A 24,114-nucleotide genomic window follows, 5' to 3' on the forward strand; every position below is an offset into this window, starting at 1 on the left:
TGCAATCGTCATCATTTTCAGTTGCCTTAATCTATAGTATTGTAACAAAGTAAGGAACATGGGTTGTGCAGGGAAAGGAATTACTTTTTGTTCTCCATAATAACAAAAACAAGCTGGATTGTGTGAAATTTCTTCTCTTGTTCAAGTATTTCATCTCTCTGTCTTGTCTAGTAATGAAGCCCCTGCGGAGCCCCTGAGAGAATGAGAGAATATATGAAGCCATATTTATTATGTGCCTATTGTTAGTTACAGTGATGCAAAGATGAGGCAATTGAATTCTGCCTTTACACGCACATAAAGAAAAACTTTTAGATGTTTTATTACGACAATACTTTTTGTCAAGCTGATCACCTCAAGCTCAGTCTTATTTAATGTTTGCTAGCTTACAAATAAAAATTATAATAAAAGATTCAAAACTTTCAAAGCTGGCACCTAAGACATCTTTCACATCTCTCTTCCAGGTTTAATTTTGACGACGAGACGCCGACTACCAACTTTGACACATTTCCTGCTGCTATTCTGACAGTGTTTCAGGTAATGGCCATCTGGGAATTGGACGCTATCATGTGATATTAGTAGTATTTTCATGATCTGTGTTATGTCTCCAGATCTTGACAGGAGAGGATTGGAACGCTGTGATGTATCATGGAATTAAATCTCAGGGAGGAGTGCACACGGGAATGTTCTGCTCCGTGTACTTTATTGTCCTCACGCTGTTTGGAAACTGTATCCTTATCTATGACTGGCTAAAAAACTAGTCAAACTTAAAATTAGTCAAAAATAAAATATTTTTAGTTAGTTAGTTAAACGAGTTAAATAATACAACAACTCCTCACACATTTTGGACTTGAAAAGCATGTTTCAGCCATAAGTGATATTTGTTGTAAACTGAGCATTGATATTGACATTCCAACTTAAAAAACTTGCAAACAAATGTATTTTTGCTTGACATCCTACATTGGTTCAGTTTATAAATAAGATACCCATTAATGGTGCAGTATGTAAATTTGCGAATTGCAACCAATGGCTCAGTCCACCGCTCACCCACTTGCTTTTGAAACACATAGAGAAGCTACGGTAGCCGCCACCGGAAAAACATGTCATCGTCTGAGACAACTTAGTAAAAATATTTGTCCGTTAAGGGCTTCTGTAGAAAAATGGCGGCACAAAATGGCGACTTCCATGTAAGGGGACCCTCAGCATATGTAGATAAAAAGGTCTCGTTCTAAGGTAATAAACACATAACGGTTCATTATGAAAGGTCTTTATACACCCCTGATAATATAGTTTTGTATATTATTTTGCATTTCTGTCAAAAGATCCTTCTAAAAATTACACACTGCACCTTTAAGGTTTTTTATTTTGCTGAAGCTACTTTTTTACAAAATTGTTTAGTAAAAATTAGCTGTAAAGATGGCCAACACATGGACATGTACAGTACAATGTGTGTGCTTATTTACATTTATGCATTGTGACCCTGGAACATGCATGGAAATCTGCAATCTATGCTTTAAAAGTGCGGCGTATTTGATAAATGCGCCCCTCCCCAGCATAAATATGCGGACTTTGGCTGATTATGTGTTGAAATATGTTATCACATAATCACATTTTTCTGGAGGGACTGTACAGTACTGTGCAAAAGTGTTAGGCCACCATGCCAGAATTAGATTTGTTGTTTTTGCAATGTTATAGTGATCATCATATATAATTATTTCTCAGTCTCTAATAGAATACATCTAGAAAATACAGGAAATGTGTATATAGTATTTAAAACTGTATAAAAATGTAAACTGATGTGTCAAGTTTTTAGGGTAAACTCCCCTTCCACTTGAGCAATAGCAGGAAACTGCAGGATCTCTTAAACCTAAATAAAATTAAATCCTAATTTCTAATTTTAAAAAAATTAGTCTTTTTACTTCATTCTGCTCAATTTTTTTTAAATAGATTGAAAAATAAATACATTAAAACTTCTAAAACAACAAGTCTGGTGGTAGTGGCCTAAGACTTTTGCACAGTACTGTACTATTCATCATATAAAAGTTGAATCAATAAAATTTCCATTGATGTATGGTTTTTAGGGTTGGAAAATATTTGACAGAGATATAACTATTTGAACATCTGGAATCTCAAGGTGCAAAAAAATCTAAATATTGAGAAAATCGCCATTAAAACCTTAGCAACTGCATCTACTCACAAAAACAAGTTTTGATATATTTATATGTTAAATATTTAGAAATGTACAAGATATCGTCATGGAACATGATCTTTATATAATATGATGATTACATAATGATTTTGGGCATAAAAGAAAAATCATTTTAACCCAAACAATGTATTTTTGGCTTTTGCTACAAATATACCCGTGCTACTTCATTTTTATTCAAAGTGACTTAAAGTGAATAACAAGGTACACAATCTTTTTTTAACCATATGTGTTCCCTGGATTTGAACCCAATTTACTTCTGTGTAGCTAAGGCAAAGCTCTACCACTAAGCTTTACGGGATATTGAGTATATTACTATTCACACCGAGCATAATTATGTTATAATGTCAAAGTGAAACAAACCTATTACACTTGCTTGAGTATATTGATCAACACTTTCATCTGAATTTCCTTAACGCTCATTTGATTAGACACCTTACTGAATGTCTTTTTAGCCATTGCTGTTGATAACCTGGCTAATGCACAAGAACTTACCAAGGTTGTTTGGGCATAATAACACCCAGCATATTAACATATACATACATCCCGTAAACATACATGGCAAATATGCATGCTCTGGGTCTGTGTCAAACTGTACCATTCATCTACACCTGGACAGACACCACATATACAGTACACATATATGTTATGTATGCAGAGTTCCTATGTACGAGATCCTATTCTCGTACACTGATAGATTTGATTGTTTAATTTTATTTTTTTCCACTGTAAGTCTTTCTCATAAATGCTCTTTTGATATGCCTGATGTTTGCCCTGGTCAGTAACTCAAGGTAATGAAGCTTTCAGTCTGTCAAAGAATTTACAGCCTAACGGGAAGACGGTACCAACAACATCTCCACTTTGATTTGTTGATGGTACTGTGGTAGTATTTGCCATGGCATGCAAATTTATACTCCTCTATCTCTCTCTTTTTCTGTTTACTTTTCTCGCAGGATGAGGAGGAACAAGAGGAGGCCATCAGTAAGAAACTGGCTCTACAGAAAGCCAAGGAAGTAAAGGAGGTCAGCCCTATGTCGGCCGCTACCATTTCCCTGACAGCGTAAGTTAGGAGGCATTAAACCTGAAAGTCAGGCTGATGCCCTCCTCATTGATCTGTTCATAACTCCACCGCATCCTGTCTTTTATTTACATGTTTTATATTTATGTTTGTGTGTCTCTTTGTGTGCACATTTCTGTTGGCTGTTTTATTAACTTAAGTTTATTTGGTTTTTTTTACTATGTTGCTGCAAGGCTGTTTTCTTTTTGCAGTTGGTCCTGTACCCATGTCCACTATTTGGTTGTCTAAAATGACATGTATTCTTCTTGATTGAACTAACTGTGTGCAATTTTAGCCGCTGAGGAGTTTTTAGACGCTCTCTGACAGATTGTGAATGACAAATCGATCGAGGCTCAGATTTAGGTGTTTTAAATATCAATATGCCCAAATGGAATCTGCTTTTGTAAGAAACTCTGCATGATACACTCCAAAACATCCTTGGCCCTGTATGTATTTGTTCATTGATTATTTTATAACCTACTAATACTACATACCAAAAAATACACAATTCTTCAACTTCCAGTAAGAGAATTTTTCTTTTTTCTATGCAACGCATTTTACTGCATCTCATCCACTGATTTGAATTTTAAACACGTACTTTCACGATAAGCTAAAAAAAGGACAAATGTCTGCAGTTTCCTTCTGGGCATAGTTATTTGTCATTGCTTAACAACAGGATCAGTAATTAAGAGAACAATTTTTTATTTATTTGAATAGTTTGACTTGAATTAGTTGTTTAATGTTTGGGAAGGTGGCAAAAAGAATACGACGAAGCAGTAAACATACATTTAAGATTGGGGCAGTCAAACTTTTCATTTGTAATTAAAAAAGCTCATAATTGATCAATCGCTATTTAGATTGTTGGGGGAAATGTCACTCTCAAGTCTAATGTGGTTATGCACTGTGAGGAAAAAAATTCAAAATGGCCCCTAGCTGTCACTGGGGCAGTACCCTTTCAAAAAGTACACCTTTGTATATAATTAGTTCTTAATTCTTTCCCCGCCCTTGACGATTTATCTTGTAAACTCGTGTTCCTGATGAGTTTTTATAGGAACCTGTAATACCGCGATTATGCGCTAGATGCCGCTCTTACCCAATTTATAAAAAAAACTGAAGCAACATTTTTTTTATTCATTTTAAACTCAGTGTATGTTTTGATAATCGTTCTGCATCCAATCTCTAACAAAATTCATTCACAAAAATGCAATTATTTCAGCTTTTTTGCTAAAAATTTTAATTACCCATAAGATAAATACCCACATTTAAGAGTTTATACACAGAGAAAAAAATAAAGATACAATGAAACATTTTTTTGTTTGTTTGAAAGCAGAGGGTCTGTTCAATCATTTGATATATTTTTTATATTTATATAGTTTTAGAAGAAAATTTTCCTGGAAGGCATTTTGTGAAACTTTTGTGAAAATCTTTTTTATAAAGGCTGGCAGGGAATGAGTTAATAGTACCTCAGATGTACATATTGGTACCAAAGAGTGCATATTAATACTATAAAGTTATTGGCACCAAATGTATATAGTACATATTTGTACCTAAATCATACATGTTATTACATTTTAAAGAGTACTGCCCAGTCCCTCCAGAAAAACGTGATTATGCAATCGCCTGATTCAATGCATAATCAGCTCCGCACATTTATGTGGGGGCCGCATTTTTTTAATACGCCGCGTAAATTGCAGATTTCTGCTCGCAAAATATGCGGGGCTTGCATGATTTCATAATCTCGTAGCAAAAAGTCATATATATCTTAGCAGAAAGTTGAAAAATGTTGCATTTACTTCACACTTACGGCGCAGCTATGTCCCTTGTTGTCATGGGAATGTTAGGAAGCGACGTAATTATGCGACATGAACATCAATGAAAAGCTGCTAAAGTTAACTTTTGAAAGTTAACACAGTTTTTGCAAGTTCCTGCAAATTCATCGCATAAAATTGCATAAATATCTCGCATATTCCATCAAATTGTTTAAGAAAACATGCCGCAAGATCAAGGATTTTTGCCTGAATCACAAAAAACTCAGCGTTTTTCTGGAAGGACTGACTGCCCCATCTATATCTCCAGGCACCATTTTGACCATTTTTTCTGACAGTGTGACCCTTGATTATTTATTGAGGTGATTTAATTTTTCTTTAATTATAGACATTTCCTGTTGGTATTATTGAATACCAGTTGTTGAACCCATTCAAATATATACAGTATATTTGTTTATTCTATAATATTATTTTTTTTACCACAATGCCTTCTCACCTGTTTTTTTTAATTTATCTATGTTTAAAAAAGTTTTAAAGTTTAAAAATGTATTTCCCACTGATTTAAGCGAGGTCAGAGTGTTTGACAGCTCTTTAGTCTTTGCCTCTGCCTCCAACCCTGTCAAACTCTGTTTCCCCTCTCATGGTTTTTGTTTTTGGCACATACAGTTTTATAAGGCCAAATCCTGGTGCTCTTTCATGCAGTTCCTCCAACTCCAGCTCTCATTCACCGTGAGTTCATTTACTCTGTTCAGATCTCTCCTCCTCCTCTGTCCCTTGCATCCCAGGACCTTTCACCTACTGTAGTTAAAATTCAGAGTTAGAACAGATAAAAAGTGTAAATAAGACATACTCATCTGTTTCAGTTATGTCAGTGGATTAATTACTTCATTCATATGCTTTGGGTCTAAACAAGATATTTGCTATGGCGTTCCAGTAGCTCAGCTTTACCTCAGAGAAGGGATCGTCTTGGGAATCTCTAGGGTGGCTGTGAGCCGGGATCATTGGCTGCTGTTGGCAAAGAGCCTTGTTCTCAAAAGCGGCCGTCTGTTTCCCAGTGAGCATCACTACTAGAGCTCCTGCTACTGTTAATGCCTAATGAGTCAGCACTCCTGTCAGACGCAGAGAGAGAGAGAGAAAGAGAGAGAGAGAGAGAGAGAGAGAGAGAGAGAGAAAGATAGTAGATTTCCAAGCAAACAGACTTAGGAATTCAGAAATTCTGTTCTATGCTCCTAACTATAAATCAATGAAATAAGACCACATGATTTTTTATGTTGTTACAACCAGATTTGCAGTGCAGCAACAACTTTCATTTCACTTCTGTTAATTGTATTGTTTGTTTCTTTAATTTGTCTTCATTATTTTCACTGTGTATCTTTAATCTTTGGTCTTTGCTGATTTTCTTGTTAATATTTGTGTTCTAACTTGTTTCCTGTGGGGACTCTTAGTTTGTCTATGTGTATTTGTGTATTTTACTGTGCTGTATGTGTTTTAGGAGTTATGTCTGCTCCCCTGCACATCACTATTTGAGGTAATGCTACCGCATAGGGCATGATAATTCAGTGTATAAATTGACATATTTTGCTCATCTATAAGACAAAAACTCATCCATGACACACCTCATAGTGTTTGACAATGTGGAATATATTGGATGCTCCAGAACTTGCATACTGTATATATAATCTCACTATTAACCTGCTATTTCTTTTTGACCCCTGGTCTAGCCATAAAATCATTCACTGATATCATTTCACAATTTGCACTTTAAAGTTTTTGTAAGCATATTTTTAAATAGGACAATTTATGCATGATGTCCTAAGAGATCTCATTGAATCGCTTTTATTTAAGAGACACACTGAAAAAGGAATACATGTGTTAGCTGATCAGAAATTGTGTATTTGGGTTTGACCACAGATTCGCTGATTGCCCTGCACTCAAGCGGTTAAATATTATTGGTGCTTTTTCACTTTTAAATGATAGAAATGAAGTTTCTAAAATCAAATATATTATAAGAATCATAATGTGTATCTGCGCCTAAAGAATCATTATAAGAATCATCATGTGTTTCTGTGCCTAAAGTGAACACAGAGACCATGTTTAACAAGCCAAGTTCAGATATTTTCGGGCAGAATAATAACACGTACAACACGTGTCAATAAAAGAAATGTCAGTATTTTTCATGTTATAAATTTATGGGGCGGTTTCCCGGACAGGGATTAGACAAGTCCAAGACTAAAATAAATGTAAGAACTGTCCAAACTGAAAACAATTTGAACCAACATATCTCAAAAATACATCTGTGCCCTTTGTTTTGCCCCAAAATGCACAATTGTAATGTTTTTAGTCAGGCATGTTTGTTAAAACCAGTTATATTTCTTGATTGAACTAAGATCTAGTCCTGGCTTAAGCTAATCTCTGTCCGGGAAACCACCCCTAAAAGTTCATGGCCTGGTTTCGCAAACAAGGCTTAGCTTAAGCCAGGACTAGACCTTAGTTAAATTAAGATGTTTGAGCATCTTTTATAAACATGCTTTAGAAAAAGATTTACTGGTGTGTATCCTGAGACAAATCAATGATACTGGCAAATTTTATGATCTGTCAATGCAAGTTATTTTCAGGTGAGACAGCTCAAACATGTGTTTTAGTGTAGGGCTAGCCTTAAGCCTTGCCTAATCCCAACTAATTGTTTGCAGAACAAAATATTTTGTTTACATTATATATGTTTGTGTACTGGGTATAATAATTATGTTGATAGAAATACGCAGGCATGCATTTATAATTTTAATAAAAAAATTGAATATATGAAGTATTCATACATTGTAAAAATGCACTGTTAAACAATTTCAAATTGAATTTATAAGTTATGTCAACTTTTTTTAAATAGTAGGTTAAATTAACTTGCAAAACCAAGTTGTTTTAACTTTGTGCTGCATTTTTTTACAGTGATATTTATATATAATATAAATTATATATAAATAAAAAAATGTATATACACATGTAAATATTTCTTAAATAAATATATGCATGTGTGTGTATTTATTCATACAATTATTATACACAATACACATATATAATGTAAACAAAATCTTTTATTCTGCAAAAATTTAGTTGCGATTAGTTGTCATGCAGCCCTAGTATTGTGTATTAAAGGCTTAGTTTTTAATCTGTTATTTCCGGCAATAATTATTCAATTATTCATTTTTATAGTTATGACGCTCTAAATCTCAAAATTAGATTGTGACTTTAGCCGAGGTTTCACAGGCAGGGTCACATTTTTACCAAGTACCTGTATATTAAATATTTCATTAAGAACAATAAGTAAAACATTTCATATGCAGTGGAATGGTTGCAGTCGTGTGTAATGTATAAAGAAAAATTACAGAGAAAAAAGCAAAAATCCAACTCAATGCTTTAGGTTGCAAAAAAATGCAATATTTACTGAAACAGCAAAGTTTTGGTTTGTGTTGATGTTTCTATAGATTTATTAGATTTCTTGCCAGCTACAGTTGTATGCAGCATCATTGCTTTCTTCTCATATAAAAACAAGACATGTCAGAGATGTCACGTAGCAGTTAGTGAACCAGCCCTGGGTGCTCATGAAGGCAAACCAGGTTCAAAGCTGATTCGCACCATTTCCTAAATTTGAGTACCTTGTTCTCCCCCATGGTTTCTAGTACTTTCTATCTTTGCCTTTTAATATTAATGCAGTGACCAAAAGAAAGTGAAAATCACTCTTTGAGGTTCAGCGATCTCCCCAAAACCGTGTTTGAAACTGCAAAGCCAGTGCTTCAGATATATTGTGCCTGAAAATTTGTCTAAACCCTGTTCCCTTTCTCATTACCTGTCCACACATGGCTGTAGTTCACTAAAAACGCCTCTTCTCTGGAACACCGCCTGCCTGCTAGAGTTATGATCAGAATAAAAATGTGGAGGAGACACGCGAAGAACCGCGTTCTGTTACTTCCCCTACAAATTATGTTCCTTTGCATTTAGTAACATGCATTCTTTACACTAGCTTATTAAATAAGAACGCCAAGTAGAAGGATTAAAGATCACAAGTGTATTTTTTATTGATAGACATGAGACTAAAGACATGAGACATGAGATTAAACAGCTTAAACAGCGTCTGACATGTTTTCTTGTAAATGAGCATTTTTATCAGACTCTTAATGGATTCTGCCAACAAACTCTTTAAATGGCCTGAGGCTGGGATTACATGGATTTGGATTTTGGAGTTTTGGATCCTTCATAAAGTTGTTAAACCAGATAAATACTACTGCAAATCAGAACACTTGGTGTATCACAAACATAAGATGCATGAGCCAAACCACCATACACAGATAATTGCAGGATGAGTAAAGCATGTCTTGTAATATTTGTTATGTGGCATCCATAAAGACCTTCTTTTCATAGTGCAATTTTCATATCATTACTATTTAGTAAATGCAATCACATAGTTACGAACTTTAAAGGGGGTCTCAATATGGATGAAGACTTAACATCAAAGCCTTGCATACAGTATCCGTATTGAATGTAACTTCATATCTGATGCTGAGATATGTTTTTCAAATCTTCTTTCCAGCAAAGAACAGCAACGATCCCTCAAGATGATGTCCGTGTGGGAGCAACGCACCACCCAAATCCGTAAGCACATGCAGGCCAGCAGCGAGGCATTGTACCAGGAGGAGCTCCACCCCCGTCTAACTTCTGAACTTCACCTTCGCCCAGACATCAAAACTCACTTGGACCGGCCTTTGGTGGTGGAACCTCGTTGTGATGGTCCCGTTAGCCCCGGGACAGACTGGGACAAGCCCCAGGATTTGATAGGGGAAGTCGGCACACCAGAGGAAAGAGATGCCCCTATTATCGAACCCCCACAGTCCCACCCACCACGCAAGCACCACCGTCACCGGGACCGGTCCTCCCATGAAAACGGTGACACTGGCATGTGCAGACATCATGTTCATCACAGTCGGAGCAAAGAGCACGATGGGACCCGATATAAAGAGGGAAAGAGTGACAGGAGCCGGAGCAGAGAGGGAGGCCATAGACATCATCACCAGAGCTCGGTTGATGAAGGAGTTGGGGAAAAGGAACATCGTCACCATCACTCCCACAGACATAACAGGGAGGGCAATGGAGTGATCAGCACTGGAGGCAAGTGTGAAAGGAGGTCCAGGCATAAGGAGGGCTCACGTTCAGGAACGAGGGAAGGGGAGAGGTGTTGCAGAGGGGAGAACGGAGGTAACGGAGGGAAAAGGAGGCACAGGCCCCGCACCAGTAAAGCTCAGTCCACGCTGGAGGGGGAAGAGGAACAAGTAAATGGAGAGAAAGAGGAGGGCAAGTCGCAAAGCCAAAGGTAGAACTTATTATCGAAAAAAAAATATTTAAATGTGCTGTTTAATTTTAAAGGAGATGAAAAACTTGTTGTGCCCACACTGTCACACTGATCTTGAGGATTTGGTTTGGATGCAGTAATGGCTAAAGTGTGTCTTTCACATTCAAAGCTCCAGACACATGGACATAGGAGGAGATTCACTCACTGTGGACCCCCATCATCCCCCAGTCGGCAACAGGTGGTGCCTTGAGAAACCAGAGGAATCAGACAACAAGCGGAACATTGATCAGACTGGAGGAATGGGAACACACATTCCTGTAACCATCACATCTCCACCTGGAGAGACATTGCTAATACCAAGTCAGTATTTCTAGATCTATTTTTTGACTAAATGCTTTCTAAGTTATTGATTAACGTGTGATATCTATTTGTGACTCATTAGTGAACAGTATAGACAGTGAGACCGTGCCCATGACTGAAAAGAATCTGGAGGATCTACACCAAAGTGGCCCTCGTCCCATCCTCCCCTTCAGCTCCATGTTCATCTTTAACCCAACCAATCCGTGAGTGTGTTTGTGTGTGTATGCGTGGCAGTGTTGGGGAATTGCTAACTGCAAGTTGCGATGCTATCAATTAAGGAATGTTGAAAATTATTAACTAAACTTTTGAAATAGTCTTTCCAAGTTCAATGCTACATTTTCATATAAATGACATTATTTAGATTTTTTTAAACTGAGGTAAAGGGTCACGATTATTTTTTGTGTCCCAAGCTATTTACATTCTAAATGCATTATACGTGGTTTGCGATATTGTTGGCAACTTGTTGCATAGCTAACTGCTCTATCATCAGAGCCGGCGCCAGACCATAACTAACAAGGGGGCACTTCGCTTCCAACGGGGGGGCACGCAATAGCAACAATAACTTGCAAAAACAAGACATTAAAACAACAAATACAGTGCTAGCACACACTCATACTACTGGTACAGACTGTCAGCTCATTTCCCCTATAAAGTGCAAAAGACCACAAACTATGCGCAAAACTATTGAACTTCGACCGCGGCGTGAGCGTAAGCTGAGTTCGCTGCGCTCGCGCTTTGCTCGACGCAACAACAAACCGCCTGTCGCGCGGCGCAAGCCATTGAAATGAATGGGTTTCATAGCGCAGCGCACACCGCGTCCTAGCTTTAAAAAAGCCGCTTTACCATAATCACGTCGTAATGCTGTTAACGGTCTATAGCCACACTTCACATTTAAGCTTACGTAATTTAAAACAACGCTAACTTACCTTTAAAATAGCTGAAGACGGCGTGTACGAACATTAAACTTCCTTAAAACAGTGTCCTGTAGATTTGTAAATTCCACCTCGACCTCTAATCTCTGAATTTGAGCCAGTCTGTGTTTGCATGAAGTCAGATGAAGCAGGCGGTGCTGGTTCGTTCTAAATGTTCTAATATCCATATTTTACACAATCCATAAAATGCCGCGAAAAAACACATTGCTAGTATCAAGTCACAAATATGCTAAAGAGACGGGTGAGACGCAGCAATACATCCAATCAGAGAAACTGGTCTATTTTAATTAAAGAAAATTTTATTTTCCTAATTTGATTACATTACAAGTCATGAAACATTCAATGTTTAATTTATTTTAATTATTCTTGATATATATTAAATTAATAAAAAATTCGTAAGGGGGGGCACATCAACCTGTTTGGGGGGGCACTGCTTGCGAATGCCCCCCCTTGACGCCGGCCCTGTCTATCATAAAGTTAGTTGGATAGTAGTGGACAGTACTACCCTAAACTGTATGTCGCATTAAGATTGATAACTGCCAGTTTTAAAGCAGTTTTTCTCAAGACTGATGTAAACCATCCTAAACACACACAGCTGTTGGAGACTGGAAAGCAACCAAGACTGTTATGTCTGCGAGGGTTTTAAGTTATTACCCTCCTGAACATCCAAATTGCTGTAAAATTTGACTGCATGTCTTTAAGATAAACGCTTGCAAGATTTTTTGAAGTCTTAAGGGCTTCCAAGCTCATAAACAAGCACATAAAACTATGTACTGATGAACAGTCGCCAAATTCAGCGTACAGTGGGGAAAAAAGTATTGAATGCGTCAACATTTTTTTGTACATATATTTCCAACAAGGTTATTGACATACAATTTTCACCAGACATTATTATTAACTCAAAAAATCCACAAATATAAATAATTCACAACATTAAAGTCCATAAATAAAGTAATGTGCAATAAAGATGAATGACACAGGAAAACGTATTGAACATGTTAAGAAAAAGCAAGTCACCGAGTATTTTAGAAAGTACTTAATTTCCTATATTATACTGTATGTATCTTAGTAAGTGAATGCCAGACACACTCTCTAACCTAAATTAAATGCATTATTAAAATTATTTTTTTAATGAATTGTTGTTGTTCATAAGTTAATGTTAATGTAATCCAGGGGCGTCATGCACCAATTTTTTAAAGGGGGCACAGTGTGCAAAGCTCACAGAAATTTGTGCATACACAGACATCAAATACAAATATTATAGAGCTTTCAGTCTTTTCTATGGCACCTACATTTCTAACAATCTGAGCACCCCTGCTTTCATACAAAAACCTCTAAAATAAAAGTGTTGACAAACTTTCATATCAAATACTATTCAATCGGAATAATGACATATTGGCATCATATTTACATCTGAAACGGCATGTTTTATTTTTTTTTTAAGTTTTAATAAATGATTTGTTTAATTGTGTCATTAATGCATTTTGCACAACAACTGCATAATCCTATGAAATTAATGTAATTTTAAATCCATAAAGTATATAAACAACGAAATAAGCTATAACCACGTGATTGATTTTAATGTTCAATAATGATGACATTTTTTTAGATTAAATTATTAGAGGAACGGATTTTACCTCATATGTGAGCATGTGTGATTCCGCGCACCCGTGAACTCTGGCGAACTTTGTCGTTGTACCAAGATTAATCTACAAATCTACTAATATAACGTAGAGACTGTCACATGTTAAACCATACATTTTCTACACAGAGGAGGTCAACTGCACATTACCGTACTGGGGTTTGGAAATGTTGTGAGCGTTTCTTACACGTTTTAATTCCTCAGATAGCAAAATGCAGCAGAAACAGCAAAGAGCTCGTGAGCACGCTCAGACGCTGATGACGTCTGCGACTGCGGGCAGAATAAAGTAATGTAACACGATCAAAACGGCGAAAATCTCGGAAAAGTGACAAGGATGCAGCACAGAATTGATAATATTGTGCATAATAAACAGATTAAAAGACAAATAACAGATTAATGGACGCTTTTTTGATTTTGAGGTTGCATGCAAATCCATTTTGCTCAAACGTGCCCCCTCAGTTTGAATGGACATGACGCCTCTGATGTCATCTGTGATTATTCTCACTTTGATAGTGTATATTTGTTTGTGCAGAGTAAGGCGTCTGTGTCACTACATAGTGAGTTTGCGATACTTTGAGATGTGTATCCTGGTTGTGATTGCCATGAGCAGTATAGCTCTGGCTGCTGAGGACCCGGTCCAAGCCAATGGAGCTCATAACAATGTGAGTCAATCCTTTACCAATTCATATCTGTATTTTCTCTCTGCTTGTCTTGCTGTGTAAAGGCACATTTTCTCAGTTTTTCTGTCACTTACAACTGTGTTAAATGGCTCTCTGATGGGCGTTTAGTCTAAATAAAATGTTGTTTTGTTTTCTTTGGTGCATAGGTGTTGAAGTATTTGGACTACGTCTTCACTGGTGTTTTTACATTTGAGATGATTATTAAGGTAAGTGTAAGGAAGGTGTGTGTGAGATACTACTATTTACATGAATTAGCTTAACCTTAATGTGGGGCAAGTTGTCACTTGAGCATTTAGTGGAAAACTAGTGGCACTGCTTACCACATGTTTCACCTTAGTTAGAAGAGCTCTTTTACTACCTAAAGTAAGTATTTATAAAACTCATTGATTTGTACTCTTGTGGAAATTAACTTTTGGAGTTTTAGCTTTAGTAATATGTAAGAAATAATTGATGACCACCAATAGATGACCAATTTCTCGAAAATAATGCACACCCTAGGTGGTCATGCACCACAGGTGTGCATCATTTTTTTAAATAATTCACAGGACCGTAGTCAATTATTCCGCTTGTACCATGGTTACCATAGACATGGCTCTGGTCGTTATTTTAAGACTTTGACAGGTCAGGTGTGTGTTTATCGAAAAATAATGCATACCTGTGGAACGTGTTATAATCAGTGGTGGATCGTGACTGCTCATCCGAGGGGAGCAAATTCAATATAAGTGTTCGGGGTGTCATGTGTGTTGCTTGTGTTTTCAAAATATGTGTTTGTTACATCAGGTGAACCACGTACATCAAGTGTTTTGTCAAAATAAGTGCCTGCTGCACACGCGTCAAAACCGTTTATGATAAAAGAGACGCTCATGTTCACAAAATATACGCAAGATTACACTGATTACACATGAGATTATGTGAGTATCTGGCAAACACGAGCGTAAACCCTTTAGACGCGTCTGCAGCAGACACTTATTTTGACAAGACACTTGATGCACACAGGATCACTCAACGCGCAGAACACATATTTTGAAATTACGAACCACGCACATGACGGGCATACATGTTGTGGCGAACCTCGCATCGAGCGCCCTCGAAAAAAGAAGTCACCGGCCGCCACTGGTTATAATTAATATTAATGCTCCTCTTTTTTTCAGATGGTGGATTTAGGTTTATTGCTGCATCCCGGTTCCTACTTTAGAGATCTGTGGAATATTTTGGACTTCATCGTGGTCAGTGGTGCGCTGGTGGCGTTCGCATTCTCGTAAGTTTATTACGTTTACTTATTTAGCAGACGCTTTTATCCAAGATAAATTATTGTTATGTACATGATATTATAATCCCTGCATAAACCCAGATCTCTAAAAAAACCTTTCTTTCTATATGTATATATTTATTTTATGTTTCAAATTATTTGTTACACACTTCACTTTTTCCCACATTATTAAGAGTATGTTTTTGTCTATTTTAGTTAAAAAAAATTGCATTACATGGGCATTCAATTTCTCTCGTTCATCATGCTGTGAACAGAGCACAAGAAAATAAACCATTGATTAAGATGTTTGCCGGCTTCTGCTGATCAATTGTTTCCTCCTTGTTCTTCTATCAATGGTGTGGTTCAATTTAAATCACTTTATTGCAGTTTCCAGAATGCGATCCTTGTTGTAATCTGTTAAAAAGAACAAGTGTGTATGTGTGAGAGCTAATGAAGGAGTTGTCTGATACAATCATCTGTTCACTCATCTCCTGTGGTGTGATGGATGGACCGCTGCAACACTTTAGCTTTGAGGAAAACCAATTAGATGCTATTAGAAACCATTTGAAAACATTGCTTATTCAGCACAAAGTTCAAACAAAGTCATTTTTTTCTTTCCAAATTTAAAATCCTTTTCCTAAATATTTAATAGCTCTGGTTTTGGTGCTTATGATTGGGTAGATTGTGGTATGTAATCGTTGGCACTTCTGACTCAAATGATGACATAATTACATGATTCCTACAATGTCACAATTTATTTTCAATGTAAGCGGGGCAGAATAGAGAGCGGGTTAACCGTGGATGATTTCTGGTATACACAGTGAGGCACTGTGTGGGTGCACTGGTGCCCTAAATGCATGCATGCTATCAGTTTGCATGTTTTGGTTTATAAATGTTATATTTTTGTGCAGAATAACAGGAGTACCTGAAAATAAGGAGCTTATATCTGTGTTATATACTGCTTATCATTGTTTTTTTTATTGCTGTGATGTCTTGTCAAAGCTGAGGCGTGTTACAGTAATTGTGAATGTACTGTTGTGCTGTCACTGACTCCCTCTCTTCCTTTGTTTTCTTTTTGCCTGGAATCACTTAAAGGAGCTTCATGGGGTAACGTCTCTGTCTCTCTCTCTCTCTTTCACTGTTCGTCCTTATGCCTGTCTTACTGTCGAGTAATGTGTTGCCCATAGGCAAGTGTTGAAGCATGAGATCTTCTGCAGTGTTTTAGCTTTTCCATAATCCATCACTTAGGATCACTTAGCAAACATTTGCTGCCTATGCGCTTGATTCTTCCTTCTTCCATGTCATTTAATTCTCCAGTCTTATCGGGTGGCAGAGGCTATCAATCTGTTTCACTTCCTCTAAGCATTCCTGCTAAGGATGGCCACGAGTACCCGAGTGCTCGGAAGTTATGACGACACAATATTTGCGTGACTTGATTTTTTACAACTCCAAAATATTTTGCACCCGTGAAATCTGGCAGTGGAAATGGTAACATTTTTGACAGCGGATGATGGAGTACTCGGGTAGACAAAGTGAAGAAATCCCTCATTCCCATTTTCAGCAGGTTTCAGTGGTCTGTACTGAATATGAATCCCTTGACAGTGCCAGTTGACAAGATGATTTGTGTATCTGTATTTTTGCTCGCTCTGTGCATGTGTCATATCATATCAAAGGGATCCTGTTAAAGTGGATTGGAGTGCCATATCAGGACAAGTTTGGCTTTTTTGGCCAAAAATTGAGGAGCTCAGATGCAAAAGCCACTAAACGGAAACTCCATCAAAAAATCTGATAATGATATTGACCGAATGCTCTAGGCTTATATTATATGAATCCACTAAATGCCTTAAGGCACCACCGGCATCTTTCAAATATGTAGTTTGGGTAAATTGATTTGCGTGAGTATATTACATACAAAGTCAATGCAAAGAAACAAATAGACGTGAATTTGCATGGGGCAATGCAAATGATGCAAAACCATGCTTGTCACCTAAAAAACGTCATACTCGCAAGATGAAAAATTTCAACTGAAGCGGAGAATGCATATGATGCAAAGTTAAATCCCACGAGTTCTCTAGAGCGAGGAACGAGATATGAATATATGGTGTAAGTGAAGTGATGTTGGACTTCATATTCTAAATAAAGGCTACTGAACTGCAGGTATATTTATATTAAATGGCCAATTTATATTTTCATGCACGTTTATTTTCAAATTTATTAAAAGTAGATTTTTCCATTTACGTACTTCTTAAAGAGTTATGTTATTTTGTGTATTTGGTATAATACAATGTGTTTGCGTGGTTTATGGTTAAAAAACACATTATTTTTCACATACCGTAATTTTTTGTAGTTCCAGATTTCACTCTCTTCCTGAAATGCACAGATTTGGCCAGCCGGATTGGCCAGTTAATCTGTACGTTGTGATTGGCCTGAATACCTCTGACGTCAGCCAGAAATGTGACGCTCCTTACCATATTTGAAAGATTCGCTCACAATGCAATGCTAACAAAAGTTAATTTACAGGCTGTGAGTCCAAGCGGAAGGAATTATGATAATGTCAGTCTTGTCTACATCACCAATCCCAGGAAGTAAACTGTTGCCTACAATCCGTGTGTTTGTTGTAGTCTAAGAAAAAAGATTTACGTTGGAGACGATAACTCGCGTATAGTTTACTTTGGAGTATGCACCTTTTGAATATCATTAACATGTACTAATACACACTTACACACCAAATTAAATTTAAAAATGTGAATCGGACAATAGGTGCTCTTTAACATCTAACAGTTCCTGTCGCCTAAGCATAGAGTTATGTAAAAACACTTTAATGGGATATGTCACTAAAACAGGAAAAAAATGAGGTTTAAAAACCGAGATATGTATTGAACCGTGGATTAACTGTATTGTTGTATCACTACTTGCAGTCTTTCTAGTTGCATCTTTAGTGATTTTGCAATTGTTTACTAAGTCTTGTCCAAAGAAGAAATTTTTTTTACAAGTGGAAGTTTTTGCCAAAAAAGCTTGCATTGCACTTAGAGGGTTTTGCAGTGAAACACAGTAAAATTTGTTAAATACCAATGAAATGACTAAAGTGACATTTGTAAAAAATAAGGCATTTCAATTATTGGCTAATAAGCTTTTCAACTATAAACTAACTATAAATTCATTCTAGTGAAAGAAAACATGTCAGACGCACTTGAAGTGTTTTGCATCTAAACTGCTCAATTTCAGACATCATCATTTTTCTGCATGCTTACAGATTCACATGAGAGAACAGTGTATTGTCATTCCTGTGATTGGCCAGTGAGCGTGCTCTTTGGGGTTGGAGCATAACAGATAATCCTAAAATTATGTTTATGCTACTGTAGTTCAATTTTATTAGATAGTATACACTGTCAGAAATAAAGGTACAAAACTGTACCTTTTCTGTCACCGGGGGTTACCCTAAGTTTCTGTTTGGTACCTTTACAGGAATACAAAACAGAATACAATGTTGGGTAGATTACCTTACCTTAAGGACCTACATTGTTAGAAAAAAGTCAAAATATGTAACCAAGCTGTCAGTGGGGCAGCACCCTTTAAGAAGGTAATTGTATGGACCATTGGGTACAGATGTGTAAACATTTAGTATCAATATGTACCTTTGAGATACTAATATGTATTTTTGAGGTACTAATAAGCTCTCTTTGGTCCCAGCATGTACTTCTGAGGTACTGTACTAAAATGAAATCCTTAGGTGCAAAGCTGTACTTTTTGAAAGGGTACAGCCCCAGTGACAGAAAATGTACGGTTTTGTACACTGTAAAAAAAATCCGTAGATATTACAATGTTATTGCAGCTGGGTTGCCGGTAATTTACCGTAGATTTAAATTTATGTTATTTACTGACAAGAGTTTGTTCAAAGTTAAATAAATTTAAAATATTAACAAGTCTTTATCTGTACAGAATAAAACTATACAATAACAGCCTCATGCAAAGCATTCTGGGAACCAGAAATCATCATCAACCTTTTTCTGTTTTTTGCTTCAGATTTTGTTTCCCAGAACGTTTTGCTTGATGCTGTTTTTTTAGTTTTACTCTGTAAAGACAAAGACTTGTAAATGTTAAATGTTCATTCAACTTTGAAGAAAATTTTGCCAGTAAATAACATAAATGTAAATCTACGGTAAATTACCGGCAACCCAGCTGCAATTTCTACGGATTTTTTTTACAGTGTACCTTTATTTCTGAGAGTGTATTTATATATGGTTTAAACGTAATGCTATGCCTTTAGGTTTATCACCATTTGCTGGCATCACAGTTAAAAAATGATACTGTATTAATATTTTCATCTCATCAGTCAATATTTTAGTTTATTTATTCACTTTTTCTTAGAATAAAGAAATCATTAAGAGCAAATCTGAAATCTGTTACAAGGCAATCCATCATTTAGCATCAGATCAATTTGATGCAGATGACTTGTTCTATTTAGCCAAAATACTAACTCAAAAATACACTTGCAAATGCAAGAGAAACATGTGATGAATATATTGCAATGTGCCACTGTTCATAAAATACACCAGAAATCATAATATTCTTTAAATATGACCAATATATGATATATTATGGTATGGTTGATTCCCATTCCTACTTCCCATTCCCAACAACACTCAACGTGATACTTCAGTTCAGGGCTGCGTTTCCCGATAACGTTCTCTCTTAGCGCGCTACGAAGACTCTTAAGTTAAACCTTAACTACACATATACCTTTTCTAGGCGTGTTTCCCGAACTGTACCTTAGCGGGTTTCTTAAGGTATACTTTCTTACGTACGACGTTACCAGGTGCTGTCCATGGCGATGGTGCTGAATGGGTTGATATCGATTGCTCGACAATCAATTGTTCACTTTATGTTATAGGTACTTCGCTGCGTTATGAGAGAGCGGTGTTATTTATTAAAGAAACATTTCAGAAATAGTTCAAGTTACATTTATTAGGAATATCTGGTAAAAATATTTCAAATTGCAAACAACTAAATATAAACCTTATATATTTTATTTTATATCAAACCCATGCAAAACTCGCAACTTCATGTCCAAAAGTATAATGCATAAACTGCTCCAATGCATCCATTATTCCTTCACTTTAAAGGATAATTTATATTAGGGGTTGCAAGTCACCTGGCTTGGCATTACACTTAAAATATATAAAAACAAATTGTTGTTCATTAGTTCACGCGTTTATGTGCTTGGACACTGCGCAAGCAGCGCGTTTACAATGCAGATAACGCTTAATGGACGCATTTCTGGAGCCGCGCCTGTCTGATTACCTTAAATATAACATAAAAATATGATATATAAATATATATTATGATTGTTTTAGGTTTTAGCTTTGATTAGTTTTAATGTGGAAAATTTGTTGACCTCATACAAGCAATAATCAAGTGGAGCATTTTATTTTGACTGTTTATAAAGAATATGGCATGCAGGTGCCTCAAAGTTAGAAAACATTAAAAAACCTCGATGCAAAGTCGACTTAACATCAATAATAATATTTAGGGAAATCAACAATTATGATTTCGTGATGAATGTGCTCCCGTGGTCTGCGATTTTACTTGATTTGTTTTATTGCAGCTAAAATAGCCGGTAAACTAAAGATTTAACGGATTTGAAATGCACAAATGAACTAGTGAGATTCGCTGTGTAGCTGCATGCCATAGTTTCACCAACTCCTCCACCCAAACTCTTTTTTAATAGTTTCTTAAGCCTGTAATAATAGTTCGAAGCTGATGTTCCTTTGGAAAAAAATATGAAAAATCTAACAACCATCAGTGTAATAATGTCTAATTATGTGAATATTTTATTCTTTAAATAAAATAAAAATTGCCTAATTTAACACGGAGTGTACTTCAACTTTTTTTTTACAGATATTTAGTTATATAGACTGCAATCTACACAAGCTTTTATCACAGTGATGGCCCCTAGCGGAGTCAAGTGGGATAAGATATAGCTAAGAGTGCTCCAGACCAACCTTCCGAACGAACGCCTTACAGCAGTGATACGTAACTAAGAACGTTTCGGGAAACACGTATTAACGCTAAGGTACAGCTTAAGGTACAACTTAAGAACGACGTAGAGCTAAGAAGGTTTCGGGGAACGCAGCCATGAACTGTAGGTAGATACATGGTTCAAGCATCTCTTTTCTGGATCTGCATGCTTTAGTTTCGCACCAGATCTTAATCATGTTGGTTTTAAGATCCACGGTCAAGTGTTCTTTCTCCTATCACTTCATCTCCTACAATCATCTTTTCACACTCCGGCATGAGAATCTTTCATCCTGTTAACATCCTTTTGGAAATAAATGGCAGTTGGGTGTCTGTTTCACCCAGCATTCTTCTTTTGTCAGTTTCCGAAACATTCACTCACGCAACCTTTGCATATGATCATCAAAGTCATTATGCACTTTTACTGTTTATACCTTACACAGAAATGTAAAACTGTAGCACCCCTTAAATTGTCATTCTCATCCAAATTATATGTGCAATGTTCAGAAAGGTGTAAGTGCGGTCAGAGGTGCTTTTTGTTCCCAGTATGTCATAATGTTTTGCCTGTGCTTTTGTTCTTCTCATTTATTAGATCACATCAAACCGTAAACAGGTGGGGAACCCCCAATATTCTTTTTTTCCCTCATTGATAACTTCCTTTATTCTTCATTGTCTTATGTTGACAGGGACAATGTCCTTTACTGTCACTACATATCACTGGAGTGAGAGTATCTGTACAGGGTTGGAGCCTCTACAATAACACTGGTACCTTTCACCAGAACCTCTGAATTGATGTGATTTCTCCTCTTTAACGTATGGGTGCTGTGAAAGTTATCAGGCTGTCCATTGAGAATTTATTAAAGCTCTGCTGTAAATTGTGTGCAGTGACTTTGGGGGAATTAACAACACAGGCCCTGTACAGTAAACTGCATGCTAAACTAATGTGCATCAGGGAGCATGGGGGGAGTTGCATCACCTTGTCGAGCCCTGCGATTGGGCCAGAAGGAGTAACTTCACCATGCTGATTGTTGGCCATGCTGTAAGGCTGTTGGACTGTTGGATATATTGAAAAATATATGAACTCTGCATGTGTAGATATCAATACATATCCTAGTTTAGGATTGTTCATTAAAGTCGTTTTCTAAGGTAATACATGTGCTGCATCACTTGTTACATCACCTGTTCTTGCCAATGGAAAGGTCAGTTAGCTTGTTTTTACAGCTGAATAGAGATATAAAGGATAATAATGTCTCGGTTTTTTATATTGCAAAATGATCATTTCTTATTTGTTTTTTGCTGATTCACCTGAGAGCATCAATCATACATCTGCTAATGCATTTTGTAAACCAACGCTTAAACCAAGAGATCAGAGCTGCGTCCGAATACCCGTACTTTTACAGAAGAACTTAAAAAATGATAAGTAGTATAATGTAATGTAGATAATGTAGTATAAATAAAAAAATTAACAAACCATCATCCATCATTTCCCTTTGTTTGTATGTTAGCATGTTCTTTGACGTAGTAACAACAACAACTGACAGCCTCTCCAAGCATTCCTCTCCCTGCTGTTTTATGAATATTCCGAATTTGGCTATTCCGAATTAATAAACTATACTTTATAGTAAGGAAGTGCGCATATTCGGACGCAAGGCATGAATCAGTGGTATGCGATTTGACCTCTCAGAATTTTTTTGTTCTTTCTTCCATTGCTGCACTGGAAGAACTAAACGGTACCTGCAAACTGATACAAAGTCCTTACGGCAGGCACACATGCAGTGTTAGGATTGAAGTTAAACATTTAGCTTGTCATCGCACTATATGTGGACTTTTCTTAAAGTTATTTGCAGAGATGCACCGATACTAAATATCTCTGCCGATACGATTATTAGGAGTTATGTTTGCTGATATTGATTACTCATTGTTTGGTGGTTATACCTTTATACCTTTAAGTTGACTAAACTCTGCCCACAGGAAAATGTTATTCACCAGCTAAGCTCACGACTGTGCTAAAATAAGCTGCTGTCGAATCACAACACACTAAACAAGCTACACAATCAGAAATTGTTTCGTATTTCTGAAGGAGGGACTTCATTAAACAAGGAAGACAGGAATAATAAATAATGGCCTTGATTTAAAAAAACAAAAAAAATAAAATTAAGACAAGTTTGTTTGACACGTGCAGGCGCAAATCAATAAGGGGTTGGACTGAAGTAGGTTCATTATTCTTAGGTGTGGTTTGGGCGTAACGTCAAATAAACCCAATCAGAACGCTATCCAACATTCCCTTTAAACGCAAGGGCGCAAGTTCCATGGTTGCTATTATTATGACGGATTTACCAGGCGCACGCCAGGAGCGGTTCACAGCCGAGGAGACCCACGTTCTTGTAGGAGCAGTCAAAGACAGAGAAGTTGTTTTGTATGGGGAGAAATCCGCCCAAATCAGCATCGGTTAAACAGCCGTGAGAGGAAATAGCCACAGTCTCATCAGCTGGCATCCCCATCGTTGCGCCAAGCGCTACAATGATGTCAGGAGACGGGGGAATCCCAAGCTTGCCAGCATAAATCGGCCACGACGTGTAACGGGAGGTGGATCTGCCTCTACACAGGACCTGACGCCAGCAGAGGACATCGCTGCGTCCACCCTCACCGCTGAAAGGGTTTGGGTGCTTTGAAATCGGACCCAAGAAATGCAAGCAAGGTCCAACCCCAAAGTACTCTTACAAATCAAGTTCATATACATTAAGGTTTCTTATGAAAACATTTTAATTATTATTTACATAAAATAAACGTAATACAGCCACACAACAAATATGAAAATATTTTAATCGTTATTTGCATGAGAATTTTTAAACGCAGCCACACAATAAATAAAAAT

General features: G+C 36.8%; 1 protein-coding gene across 4 annotated transcripts in view; it reads left to right on the top strand.

The window, feature by feature from the left end:
- Positions 1–24,114, top strand: part of cacna1ba (calcium channel, voltage-dependent, N type, alpha 1B subunit, a) — a 163,776-nt gene that overhangs the window by 78,032 nt on the left and 61,630 nt on the right. For 2 of the 4 annotated variants that reach the window (XM_065250243.1, XM_065250242.1), the window contains exons 14-23: positions 462–534; positions 609–726; positions 2,635–2,702; positions 3,157–3,263; positions 9,606–10,382; positions 10,531–10,721; positions 10,804–10,924; positions 13,828–13,957; positions 14,122–14,181; positions 15,127–15,233. In XM_065250243.1, coding sequence (XP_065106315.1) covers positions 462–534; positions 609–726; positions 2,635–2,702; positions 3,157–3,263; positions 9,606–10,382; positions 10,531–10,721; positions 10,804–10,924; positions 13,828–13,957; positions 14,122–14,181; positions 15,127–15,233 — 1,752 coding nt within the window. Of the gene's footprint in view, positions 1–461; positions 535–608; positions 727–2,634; positions 2,703–3,156; positions 3,264–5,692; positions 5,756–6,518; positions 6,555–9,605; positions 10,383–10,530; positions 10,722–10,803; positions 10,925–13,827; positions 13,958–14,121; positions 14,182–15,126; positions 15,234–24,114 lie in introns of all 4 variants that reach the window. The other 2 variants (XM_065250240.1, XM_065250241.1) reach the window with 2 other exon arrangements.

The sequence above is a fragment of the Paramisgurnus dabryanus genome, chromosome 5 (genome assembly GCF_030506205.2).
Source record: "Paramisgurnus dabryanus chromosome 5, PD_genome_1.1, whole genome shotgun sequence".
Classification (NCBI taxonomy): Eukaryota; Metazoa; Chordata; class Actinopteri; order Cypriniformes; family Cobitidae; genus Paramisgurnus; species Paramisgurnus dabryanus.